This window comes from Pygoscelis adeliae, unplaced genomic scaffold (assembly GCF_000699105.1).
Source record: "Pygoscelis adeliae isolate BGI_AS28 unplaced genomic scaffold, ASM69910v1 Scaffold347, whole genome shotgun sequence".
NCBI classification, from domain to species: domain Eukaryota; kingdom Metazoa; phylum Chordata; class Aves; order Sphenisciformes; family Spheniscidae; genus Pygoscelis; species Pygoscelis adeliae.
In genome coordinates this window covers 567,573-580,703 of record NW_008825158.1, presented here as the reverse complement: position 1 = coordinate 580,703, position 13,131 = coordinate 567,573, and the positions used below count along the sequence as shown (strand labels likewise).

General features: G+C 39.7%; 1 protein-coding gene across 1 annotated transcript in view; it reads left to right on the top strand.

The window, feature by feature from the left end:
• SPECC1 (sperm antigen with calponin homology and coiled-coil domains 1) overlaps positions 1-13,131 on the top strand; it is a 74,898-nt gene that overhangs the window by 39,848 nt on the left and 21,919 nt on the right. The window contains 5 exon segments of the mRNA XM_009328647.1: positions 318-513; positions 5,118-5,146; positions 9,480-9,609; positions 9,859-9,959; positions 11,253-11,334. Of these exon segments, the coding sequence (XP_009326922.1) occupies positions 318-513; positions 5,118-5,146; positions 9,480-9,609; positions 9,859-9,959; positions 11,253-11,334 (538 nt within the window).

The following is a 13,131-nucleotide window of genomic DNA, read 5'->3' as shown; positions in this document are numbered from 1 at the left end:
CATGAATCATCAGTAGCAATGAGCTCTTTTCAGCAGCAGTGCTTGTAGTAGTATCACAAGTCTGAATGATCAATAGCTATAGGAAGAACTTTGATTGTACGTTTTGTATTTGAGTGGAGAGCTTAGCATCAGTTTCTTCTTTGGCAATCTCATCAGTACTGTGTAAAGAGACAAGTATTTAGTTTCACCTCGACATCATCTTGAAATTGTGGTGAAATCCTGGCTGCTTGTGGTCACTGAAAGAGAGATCAGTAACTAAGTGCTCAGCTCAGGTGCATTTTTAAAGCAAACAGTTTGGGGTTCTAATTGCTTTCCAGGAAGATACAGAAGAGTGGAGGCGTTTTCAAGCTGATCTGCAGACTGCAGTGGTTGTAGCCAATGATATTAAGTGTGAAGCTCAGCAGGAGCTCCGTGTGGTAAAGAGGAAGCTTCAGGAGGAAGAGGAGAAGAGTGCCAGACTGCAGAAGGAGCTGGATGAAGTGAAGGGCAGCAACAGGTTGGTTACTTAAAAAGGCCAAGTTTTGATCTCTGTGACTGCTAACATGCATGCAAACAGTGCTTTGTCAATAACTATTCATTGGCTTGGATGTGCATGTTGTCCGTTTTTAACTCTTCTGACAGATTTTGTTGTCTCTTATTCTAAGATGTTTCTGTTCTTTTTCTTTTTGGTGATCTAGTTCTGTTAACTAGGCCATGAACGTTTTAATCAGCAAATATTAAGTAATAACAATTGCCAATATCCTCTTACAGCTTTGTTCTCAATACGGTATTCCACTGTGTTTTATTGTCTTCATAACTTTCTGTGCAGCTGTATTAAACCATCTGTGAAAAGATTGGTTGGCTACATATATTCAATGGGACATCCAGAAGAGAACTACTTAACCTGAGTGGAGTCAAGGACTATGTATGTTCAAATTAAAATGAGGACTAGCTGGACTTTTGTTCTGCAAGTCTGATACGTGTTGACTTGAGTGATCAATGCAAGTACTAGGATTCCTCATCTCCCATCTCCTGTCCCTAATTTGAAACGTTGTGATTAGCCATGTTAAATGGTCTGGACTGTGGCCTGGGTTTAGCATTCAGCCCAGAAGTGACTTCGTCATGCAGTGGACTCACCTACCAAACGATTACTGTAGTCTCAGTGGTTGGAAGGGGAGCAGTAGTTGTGAACCATTCACAGATATAGCCCAGCATGGTAAGCTGTATGTGTGGGGCTTCCCTCTGTGGGAGCATGGTAAGAACAAAAGTGACTTTTACAATTGAATCTGGAACCAGTACAAATGCCTTACAATGTGGCTTTTATGCAGTGCGTGACCTTTTATGTACCATCTTTCATTCCAAAAATCATACTACAATTGAGGTACTAAATAAGAAGAGATGGAAAACAAAAGATGTATTAGAAGGAAGAACCAAAATTTCTAAAGACAGTGCTCTGCTCTTTTTTTTGCATTAATGCAAGCAGAGCCAGCAGAGCTGCAGTGATGAAAATTTGTACAGGGGGAACGAAGAGAGACAAAATAACACAAACAATTGTACAGTTTATCAAAAATGTGTGCCAAATTAATTTTGCTCCTCTAGATATTTTCCATTTAATCTCTTGCCTAGTAGATTCATGGCCACTGGTAGAATAGCCACAGGAACACAGTGAATCCTGTAATTTCTTTCAGGTGGAGTAACAGTCCAGCTTCATGTTGCACATATTTGCTCACTGTTTTCCATTCAGGAGTTTCCACAGCAGCTGTACAGTAGATGGGAGTAAAAACATGGCAGGGCTTTTGTACGGAGGTGTATGGATCAGAATTCCTGGATTGAAGGAACAGAAATACTTCTTTTCAGAAAAATAATGGAATGTGTTTAAGCTCCAGTTTCATTATCAGAGTCCCCAGTGGATGCAAAGAAAAGCTATTGCAGACTATGTATTCAGGCAAAATGATTACCAGACAGTACTTAAGTTCTGGGCTCTGTTTCCATTCCTAATTTGTTCTTAATGAAATTTCTCTTGTTTAGAGTGGGGTCCATATATAAGGGCAGGAATCATATACTTGTTGTTTCCCCCTCTTTATTCTTTTGTTTTTTAATCTGAAGATGTATGTGATAATACTTAAATTGAATAGAAGATGACCTGCTAATTTGCAAGCTGGGATATTTATCTTCCATGTATAAAGAACATGGCTAAATTGTCAGCTCTTTGCAGCTCAGGCTTCTTATGCCAAATACTGCTTTTGAAATTAGATCCCCGGAATCCATACATACGTAGTTCCAGAAGGAGGTATTCAGACACATATTTAAGTCAGTTTTGGCATTTGTCTCTCCCTCTCTTTCACATACATGTAGAATGTGTCTGTCATGGTGTCATGTTGACTATCTGTATAGCTTGCTTTGAGTATTACATTGGTCATGGAGCCAGATATACTGTCTGCAGTGGGCAATATTTATTCTCTTTCAAAGACAGGTGTTGAGACCAAATATTGCATTTGTCAATTTAAGTATAACTAATTTGACTCACAGTGTCCATGCAGAGAGCACAAAATTTCTGTACTGAGTGGTATGGAGAAGATAATGAAGCCTATGTAAGTCATTGTCTAAACAAACTAGTCATTAACAGCTAAGCACTGAAATTTTAAAACTGTACTGACTTATAAAACAAATTCTTGAAGTTGCCAAAGCTCCTGCTGAGAGCCAGTTCTACGCTCCCAGTTATTTTTGCATTCCTGAGGTCACTCTCTTCCCTGGCACCTCAGCTTCTTTCACCCAGAAGGTTCTGGGGATATTCGCATTGTTGTGTTTAGTCAGCTTTCACAAATGCTACTGCTCAGAATCAGCTGTAGATTCTGGTACCTGTGGTGACTTTTAATGCATGCTCAGCACTGGTGGAAACAGTTTGTAGCATGATACCTTCACACAGTCTATAAAGTATTCCTCATGTTTGTTAATGCTGAGCAGCTGTGCACTCAGCTGAATATCTGACAGTCCCTAGTGAAAGTTTTCTGTCAGATTTTTTAAGCTCTGATTGGAAAATGTACCTTCCAAATAGCTTGCTACTCATAGGTTTTTGGCAAAATCTCGGCCATCTCTTGAGGGTCATTAGACTGCACCTCATAAATTGATCCTGAAGCCAATTTATCTCCTACGACATCCTGCCATTTTAATGTTTGCCTGTGGCTGCCTGGGTTCCTGCCTCCAAGTTTGATTTCACTGTTACATTCTTCTAATCAGACAAAAAGTCATTTTTGGTTCAGGAACAACCAAAGAACTTGCAGAAAAAATCCTGGTGAGGTCATCAGAGTTCATCTGAATGAAGGTAAGAGCCTCCCAAAGGCATCTTTAACACAGATTAAATGTCTAATTCTATGACTAAGAATGTTGGGGGGAGGTTGGACCAGCATCAAACAAATGGAATAAGGAAGAGAGGAGTTAACTTGTCCCAAGTTAGTACTGATTGAAACCTACAAACTGATTAACCCATGTTGCAGACAGTCTTCTATGGTATTTTACATCCTAATTAATGTTATTTCTCTGCAGTAAAACGCAAAAGCTTACAATCCACTGCTGTGTAACTGTCTCCTCACAGGTGGTGGAAATTGAAATTATATAGCCTCTATCCTTGGAGGTTTTCAAGACCAGACAGGATAAGACCCTGAGTAACCTGGTCTGACCTCATAGCTGAGCAGGAAGTTGGACTAGGTGGCTTCCTGAGGTGCCTTCCAACCTGAATTAGCCTATGATTCTGTAGCAGGTTTCATCATCAACACTCACCTTGGAAATAAATTCATTTTTGTAGCTGTTCTAGGATCAAATATTTTAAGTGCTGGAAAAAAAAAATGCTATATTGGGTTTGTAACACAAAGGAAGAAAGTTACTGCTGAAAGTACCCAAATTATGGATGGCCCTTTTTGGCTTCATTACACACTCATTTCCAAGCCTTTTTGGCAATACGCTGTTTAGCAGCAGTGAAAGTTTCAAGGTCTTGCTTTGACTTCTTCCCTTCAAGTTCTCAAAATTATTTTGGCACTATAACATTATGTGCCTTGAACCAAGAACATGGAGGGAAGACAGCTGGGCTGGGAGTAGTATTCAGAAAACAGAGAAATTATATCTGTAATTAAATGAGCGACTTCTTGGAATAATAAAATAATCTAACCAAATCTTCAAATGGAAGCCTAAAGTGAAGATTGTGATGTATCCCACTAATTCGCTTCTGTTCTTCCTCCTAAAGTCTCAAATGCCACTGCATGGCAGTGTTACATGCTTTTTCTCCTGGAAATAAGCTTGTACTCTATATGTATTAAACCCTGCTGTCAGTCTATATGTGCTGATGTGCTGCTCATTTGTGCCTGTGGTTTGCAGCTGTTCTGTCTTATAGCGGTATGATAGTTCATTCTGCTCTCACTGAAAGTAAGCACACTAGAATGTCAGAGCAGGGTCCTTGAAGTATTGTTTGTGTTGCTGTAGTTAGTGACTCCTCAGAGTAGTTTTGGTTTTTTTACACTGCATGGAGATTATTCCATCCCCTTTGGTAGAAGGACCCTGAAACGGAAACTCTGAGGTAGAGCAGCTCTAGTTGCCTGGACGGGTTCATGTACCCATTTTGAATGAATAGTCCTAAATTAGGATTACAGGAGAGGAAAGCCAGGAACACTACCACCCCTGTCCTTTGAAATAGGTTCCCTGGCTTTAAATACTTAATTTCTTTGTATCTGAGCAACATAGAGGGTTTTCCTGTATTTTTTATTGTAGTTTGCTCATCATATCCTGAAGCTGAGTTAGTGGAGTGTTAAGGCACTCCTTTAACTGTCCTAGCAACACCATCAGCATTTTCCCTCTCCCCTTTATTTAGTGATGGTGGGATGATTAACTGTAAAATAGAGAGCTGTACCTCAGGATGGGTATTGTATTGCTTCTTATAACTTCCCCAATTGTTTTCTGTATCTCCACAGGTGTGTGATCTCTACCAGCTAACACAGCCCTGAATGGATGCATAGCCAGGCCTGTGAGACACTTCAGGACATACCTTCAACTTGCATCTGAAAAAGGGAAGTTTCAATTCGAGAAAGCACCTTCAGTTTTTTATTGCCCTGCAAAAGTCAAGTGTATCGCAAAGTGTGAATGCTGCTCAGGTCCACCTCCTCCCCATGGGCAAGAGCCTGTTTCTTTGTTTCGGAAGGCTTCTCTCTTCAGAAGACTCCATGAGGCGGAAAAGTTCTGAATTAGTCTAAAGTCAGCTAAGCCATAAGAAGTAATCACAGAGATTTGGGGAACTGAAATAACTGAGGGCTTTTTTGGAGGGATGGGGGTATTTGCCCTAAACCAGAATTTCAAACAAGCAATTTTAAGCTTAAGGAAAAAATAAAACTGAGTGCGTATGTCCAATTTGTAAAATTTAATGCCCATATACATTGAGTTCTCCATATAGTATTATATTCATAGATCTATCTGTGTGTGTCTAAATACATGTATGCATACAGATCAGTATGTATACACACACACACAAACTCAAGTGATAGGTTACTGAAATCCAGCAGGAAAACTGAATGGAAACATGAAGCTATTTATTTGGTATCAGCTGCTTTGATGGTTTCAGATTTTTAATAATTTTGACAAGGCACTCACCACTGGGTGGCATGTCTGACTTGGTGTGTGTTAGGAAGCAGAGTGGTGCCCAAGGAGCATGTCCTGCTATGACTTTCACAGAGAATGTCCCACATGAGGTTTGTCCTGGCTGTGAGAACGGCAGACGGAGAGATCAGAAGGAAAAGAAATTAATGTATCAAGCCCCTAGTAAATATCCTCTCAGAAAGGAGTCTTTCTCATGCCCTTAACTCAGGTGAAGTATATGATCAGGGAGAACTTGCTGAAGTTCAGCTTTGCAACTGGAAAGACCTGGAGAGAGCTTTACTTGGATGCTAAGGAGAAATGCAGAAGTCACCATCTCTACCAGGAGATCATCAGGATTCATTCCAGGACTGGAATTTCATGTTTTGGCTGTGGGATTCCCGTCCTTTCCTCCTGGATATGAAGACCTACCAAGGGCCTGGTCTCAGAGCAGGCTGAGCTAGTAGAGAATTCTGCGGGATGTCCTGGCTTTGGCATGGCCTTCACCTTTGTGCCGTGCTACTGGAGTGTATGCATATATGCACACTTGTGTTGCCTTTCTTTTCTGTGCTGGCAGCTGTTGAATGTTGGTTTTTATGTTTAAGAAATACATATTGAAGTGCCAAATAAATGTTTAAGTGTCTGGAATTGTCTGCTGCCTACCCTTGGCCTCTCTTCTGTTCTGTGCATCAGTAGCTGTGTGTCTCTTTGTGTCCCTTGGAGTTCAGGAGGATTCACAACAATGGCAGGAACTGTGTCAAAGACTAGATTGCAGAGTAATTATTTCTGAAAATATGATTCTGTGGTCCTAGGCCACCTGTAATGAAGAGGTCATCGGAGCAGTTTAGAAATTTCACAAAACACATGAAGGCTGCTGTTGCCAAAATCTGTACATTAAGCACAGAAAAACTTGCACTTTGGCGGGCTATTGTCCATATATCCCAAACCTAGAAAACAAGGAAACTAACTCTTGCCATTAGAGAAAAGCTCACTGCATCTACTTCTCTCACCAATGAATGAATGAAACTAGGCAGTGGTTTTGTGAAAAGGACTCTGCACACTTTAATTCCTTTGTGGCTAAAGTGCTCTGCTTCCTCCTGGAGCTGCTCCACCTAAGCCAGCTGCACTTACAGCATTTATCAGTGTAAACCATTCATTCTTGTTTCAAGGCAAGTATACAGCAGTAGATGACATTTTGCTCAAATGCATCCTTTTTGTAGCAGAGCTTGCTTAGTCATCTTGGATGGCCTAAGCTATGCTAAGCTAAATAAATTCTGTGCACAAGGAGTCATTTCTAGTGTAAATTTATGACCTGTCATTAATCTTTCCAAGTCATGTTTTCCTATACTGTCCTCCTGAATTAGCTTGCTACTGCAAGTTAAGCTATTACCGTTCTGCTTCTCTATTAAGAAACCCATATATGTACATGTGCATCCCCTTATCATACAGATTTTTCTCTTTAAAAATGGAAGGTACTCACCCAAGTTTCATAAGTCTCCATTGCTTGTTGGCTGGCATGTGTGGTTTTAGTTGAAGCAAATAGGTCTCAGCAGCACTATTCTTCCTACCTTTCATGCCAAGGTTTGCAGCATGGGAGGCCTCAGTTTTCTGATGTGATTGTGTTTAATCTAGGAGGTTGTTTCAGGGTGCATTAGAAGCCTATTATAAATATACAGACTTAAGATTACAGGAAGTATCCTAACAAAATTGGAACCGGTAGTAGCTCCGGCACTTGAATCTTCATAATTACTCTGTTCAATGACAGAATAATGGCATATGATTTCTCAATGGACTTTTCTGTGGCACGGCATAAGGGCTAGTCTAGTTACTCTCTGACTTTATTTAACATGCTTGCATCCTTTTGCAATCAAAAGCTAGACTGAGGAGACTAGTCTGTGAGGTTTGAGCTGTTCTCAGAGTTAAATCCTAACCAATGAAGTGATGGCTGCCTGGAGCATACCTCTCACTTGCTTTGTTCTCAAGATTTGCCAGTTGCCCTACATGCTTTTACTATTCCTTTCTTACTCTGATAGTACTCCACTAAACCTTGTGTATACCCTCGTTACCTGGATAACTAGACAGAACTCTTGCATAGTGGCCTATTTAATTATTGGAAGTGCAATGGATTGCATTGAGTGGCTTGGTATCTCGAGGCAGAAATCTATCCTTCCTCCATACTTTACTAGAAGCAGGACTCCTTTAGCTTTTGTGTTTTCATATAGCTAAAGTGCACATGCTATCACCTGTTGATTTGTTGTTTAGGCTTTATGAAGCCACAGAGAAAAAGTGAAGGGTAGGACTTAAAGTTAGTCAGTAAAACACTGGCTCCCTCAGAGCTCAGTGAATCTTATCCAATCTGCCTTTCCTCCTTATTGGTTTAAATGGAGAATGGAACTGAAATGGCTTTTTCTCTAGCCATCTGCCTCTGCAGGCTCCCCTGGCACACAAGGAGCTTGAATGAATTAGCAAAGAAATAGCCAATGTCTGCTTAAAGATAGCACCTTCTTAAGCTCTGCCAAAAATAGAAACATGAGTCACTCTTATTCTTTTATTCATCGGCACCCTTTTTACCCCTTGGATTTTGTAGACTGTGATGCCAAAATGGAAAGAAAGAGACTGACTTCTATTTTTAGCTCAACAGGAGTTGTTCAACCCCATAGGGACTTTCTGGATGGAGTCCTCCAGCCTTCTTATGAAATAATTTCTGGTTTTGTGTTCATGTAGCTCTTGGTGGCCACCGTACCTAAAAGTAGGGAAAAGTGGTGATACCCCAGCATGTATTTCTTAAGCAGCTATGAGATCAGGAAAGTAACGTATAAATACTCTCTTTTTACGTGACTAGACTTTGTTATCTAATTGCAGCTTTCCTAAGCTAAAGCTAGGTAATTACACTCGAAGTCTACCTGAGAGCTACTGGGTAAGTACAGTGTCAGTGCTAAGCAATGCCAGCCAGAGCTGTAAAATGCATGACTAGAAGCAACAGTTATACTGTATGATTACATTTGCTGTTTAACACAGCTGTGGACTTCCCTGTACTAATTCCTGTAAGTCCAACACCTAATCTTGACTGCAAAATTTCTTTTCAATGAAGCAACTTAATGATCCTTCCTGTTAAATTATGAGCCTTATTTCTATTTTGAGTTTGTCTATCTTCATTCCAGCCATTGAACTTTGGTATTCTTGTGTCTGCTAAGATGAAGCACTTAACAGCTTTATTCCTCATATAACTGTTTATGGATTGTGGTTGAGGATTTACTTGTTCAGCAGATGTCCTTGTTGATAAGCTGTAAGAGTTGAGTTTCCAAAGTTTTTCATTATGAAGTATATTTTCTGGTTTAATTTTTATGGCTCTTATCTGAACCCTGTCCAATTACTTATTTTATTTTCAATTACGGCATTTTAACTGGTAACAATTACTCCAGCAGTGGTCATGCCAATTAAAAACATAGAGTGTAAAATAACATCTTTCTCTTTGGTTACTTTCCTCATTGTACACTGAGGACCACAGTAGCCCCTTGGCCCCTGTGCTGTATTGAAAGGCCATCTTCAGGTAATTATCGATGATTATTCACAAGTCTCATCAAACTGCTTTTTTCTATGATAATCCTCCATCCTGTGTGAGGATGGGGAATTATATGATTAACAATGGAATGATATGGCTAACAACGCAGAAAAGTTTGTAAGACTCAATGATTTAATATTTGCCAGGCACTCGTAGAAAAGAACACGAACATTCTAATGAGCGGTCTATGTTTTGGGCATTACAATAAAAGATATGCGTCGTTGGATTTGCCTTACTACATATAAAAACCTTTAATCTCTGCTTGCACTTCCTGTTGCCCCTGACTTTGATCTGCTTTCTGCTTCGCAGGCTGACAGCTGAAGAGGTAGAATCCCTAGAGGCCGATACAACCAACCGCTGGCAAGGAGTCTGCATTAGCAGAGCATCTCCCACACCATCAGAATCTGCAGCCACTGTCAAGTCGCTGATAAAATCATTTGACTTGGGATGCTCAGGTATTTGAACACTGTATTTTGTAGTAAAAAAATTTTCTAGCAGTGAGTGGGTAACTTTTGCCATTTTGTGCAGCTTCTTGCTTCTTAATGGATATTTTCTGTGTTTGTAATGGATAAATCAGTGCTTGGTACATTTTTCCACAGATAAATACTATCTGTGGAATGTCACTACACCAGTGGTTCCCTGTTCTGACAAGAGGGAGATAGTTGGGTTTGCAATGCAAATGTTTCCACGTTTTTTCCTTGCAGGTAGCACTGGACAAAATATCACGGTTCACAAGGTCCCCAGGAGCCCTCTAAGTGGAATTCCCGTGAGGACAGCCCCAGCAGCTGCTGTTTCCCCCATGCAGGTACAAGGAGCTCTTTCCTTGCAGTTTTAAAATGGGCAGATGCAGTGTTTGCTACAGCATGACATAGCTTCAGCATGCCAACATGCATATGTTGACAAGTGGAAGGGGAAACTCATCTGTTTATTTGCTGTGAAACATCAAATGCTGTAGTACTAACAAAAAGGATCAAAGTGAGTTTGTCTTTGACTTCAGCTTAGAGGTCTCAGTGGACGGATGTGAACTCTTTGGAATACAATTCTGAACTTTAATCATTGTTGACCAGAAAATAGGTTTCGATTATTGGGAGTGAGTTACAAGAAACATCAAACTAAACTGAGTAGTTGGCATGTGAGTTGAGACACAAGGGATAATAAGTTTCTAAGATGTATGCTCCCAGTTATCCAGTAAGTTCATACAGTGCTGAATGAAGAGCTCTTACAGTTTGGTTTTTTTCCTACTGAAGCATAACTGCTCTGGAATGTAGTACTTCTTATGTCACTGCACCAGTTAGTTAACTTTCTGTTAGCAATTTTCAAATCTGTGGTGCAATGTTAGTGGAAATACTGCTTTTGTGAACAATGGAGAAGCAAATGCACTGTGCTTCCTGATTTACACATATGCTGAATGTGGCATACCATCAGACTGCTAATGTTTCCAGGCTAGAGAAGCCATTGTATGTTTTTTGACTGGGTGGTCACTGGACTTACAACAGGATATTCTCCTCTGAATCTGGGTAAAAAACGATTGCGAGGCTAGGTTGTTTAGGTGAGTGTTCTGAAGAATGAGATGACTTTAAAAGACTACTTAACAAACGTGTGAGCACATTTCCTTCAAAGAATCAGCAAAGGAAGTTTAAAGAATGGGAATAAACAGAGCTCTGGAGAACCTTCTATTAATGCCTGGCTGAGAGGGTATTAGTGCTGAAAACTGGTGCTGGAGCTGCAGAGACAAGAATCCTTCTGACTTATGATTCAGGGTGCTGGGGACAGAGGCAGGGTTAGGAACAGGCATTCTTACTTTGGGTTTGTGACACTAGATTGTTTGGCAAGAGAAAAAATGGTGCAAATACAAATGTGAAATCGTTCAGGAACCAATATATTACCAGCTAAAAATATTGTCCCTTTGTCCTTTTATTTTTCACAACCATTTATCCAGCTCTAGGTACAGCTGATACCTTGTTGAAAGGTTTTTGTATCCCTCCACCTGCTTTGTGATGTTGAGATAGCAGAAACATCTTTTCTTTCTGCTTGCCTATTTAAGCACGATGGCTAGTATTTTTTTTAATTATCTTTTGTATGTTTGTTTGTTTCACAGAGACATTCTGTTTATAATAATGCCAAGCCAGCCAGCAAGGGCGTTGCCAGACACACAGATCTTTCAGACCTTCCTCTTGCAGGTAAGTTGCAGTAAATGTACAAATGTTGCCTCTTTTTACTAGCAAAGCTTGTCATTAACTGTTGGCCTCTGCCTGGGCCATTTCTCCTCTTCTCATATGGTCAAAGGAAACATGAAAAAGTGTCTTCAGAGTCTTTGTTTTAGAGAGATTATTAATTTTGTCGTATTTCCATTCCCATCTTGATCATAGCCTTAGAAGACTAAAAAATAGCTGATTTATTATGGTTTGCCAACACAAACTTGCCTTCTTTATTCCAAAGTATCTATGGCACCTCTCTAATCCATGCTGTGGAACTGGAGAGGATTGGATTTTGTTCAACGTGTATGTATCTGGAACAAGTCCAAAGCACTGTCTTTTGAGGGTTTATTTGTTTTTAAATTGAGCTTCATTTGAAATACATCAAACATTTCAGATACCAATGTGACTGTTCTAGGAGCAGTCATATTTGGGCTCGAAATAGTTTGTTCTGAGAGTTCTCAAGAGATGCGTTTGTTTTTATTTCACACTTTGCTTTTGTTCTCTTGTCATTTAATATTCTTTTCTACCAGTGTTTGTTTCCAATTTTCTCTAGGGCCCTTTATTTTGATTATCTAGTCCTGAATATAGTTGTTGCACTGGAATCAAAGCTAGTAACAGCAGATTATTGAATTTTTAGGGACAGATGAAATATTATATTCCTGTAGTGAAACCTCAGTGAAACTGCAGGGAGGGACAAAAAAAATCAGTCACAACTTCTTCATTGGTAGACTGGATTTTCTGCAATAGTTTGCTAGTACGGGAGAGAAATTAGAACCTCTCTTCGTTTTTAGACTCTTCAGATAATCTGTTAAGCTTCCCCTTCCATCATTCAAAGTTGAAGAGATACTGGATCTGAAGAGCAAAACAGGTTATAGGGTAGATGGCAGCATAAGCAAATGACATCTTGTCTGTGCTACTTGCTTCTCCTGCAGGAGTAAATGCTATGCAAGCAGAAGTTATCAGTGGAACAGACTGAGTTTACTTATTTATATCAGTTGGCTTCCAGAAAATACCTTGCATGAGAGTATACAATGATCCTAAATAGGACATAAGACCTTTTTAATCTCTACCAGTTTACTGTAAAGTAATCTGTCAACTGTGTAATATAATGGCAGTCCTTAATAATAAATATCCCACTTCAGGCCATGAATAATTACTGTTATTACCCATAGACAAATTGTTCTGTGAAAATCTGTTGAAATCAACAGATATTTTATTAGCCATTGTATGGTAAAAATGTATGGTTGCTTATCGAACAAGTTCCTGTATTTACAGCTTCTCATTGTACCTGGGTTTAATTTAGTTCAAATAATCCATAGCAAAGGCTTACTCACTATAAAGTTGTAATAGCTCTGGTTCCAATCTAAATAATCCTAGAAGGCAGTTGATCCAAGCCCTGTGCAAACAACATGGAATTAAAAAATATTCCCAAGGAAATTCAGAGTGAAGTAGTCTCCATAATAATAATCTTCTGGCTGATTCCATCTGACCAGTATCACAGCAGGGTTCTGTGATGTCCTTAATATGACCCAAATGTTACATTGTTGGAGAAGAGAATGGATTACTTCGCAGAGAGAGCTGATCTTTGGCTATGATCTTTTAATTTAGAATCAGAGGTTTGCTGGTTCAGTCCTGGAGTTTCTAGCAGCCAGAAATAAGTCAAAGGAAGTGTATTACTCATGCAAGCGAGACTAAAAGTACAAATCTGGATACTGTTAACTTGCACCACTTCAGGCACTACTGTATAGTTCAAGCCAGTAACCACAAAGTTTCTTTAAA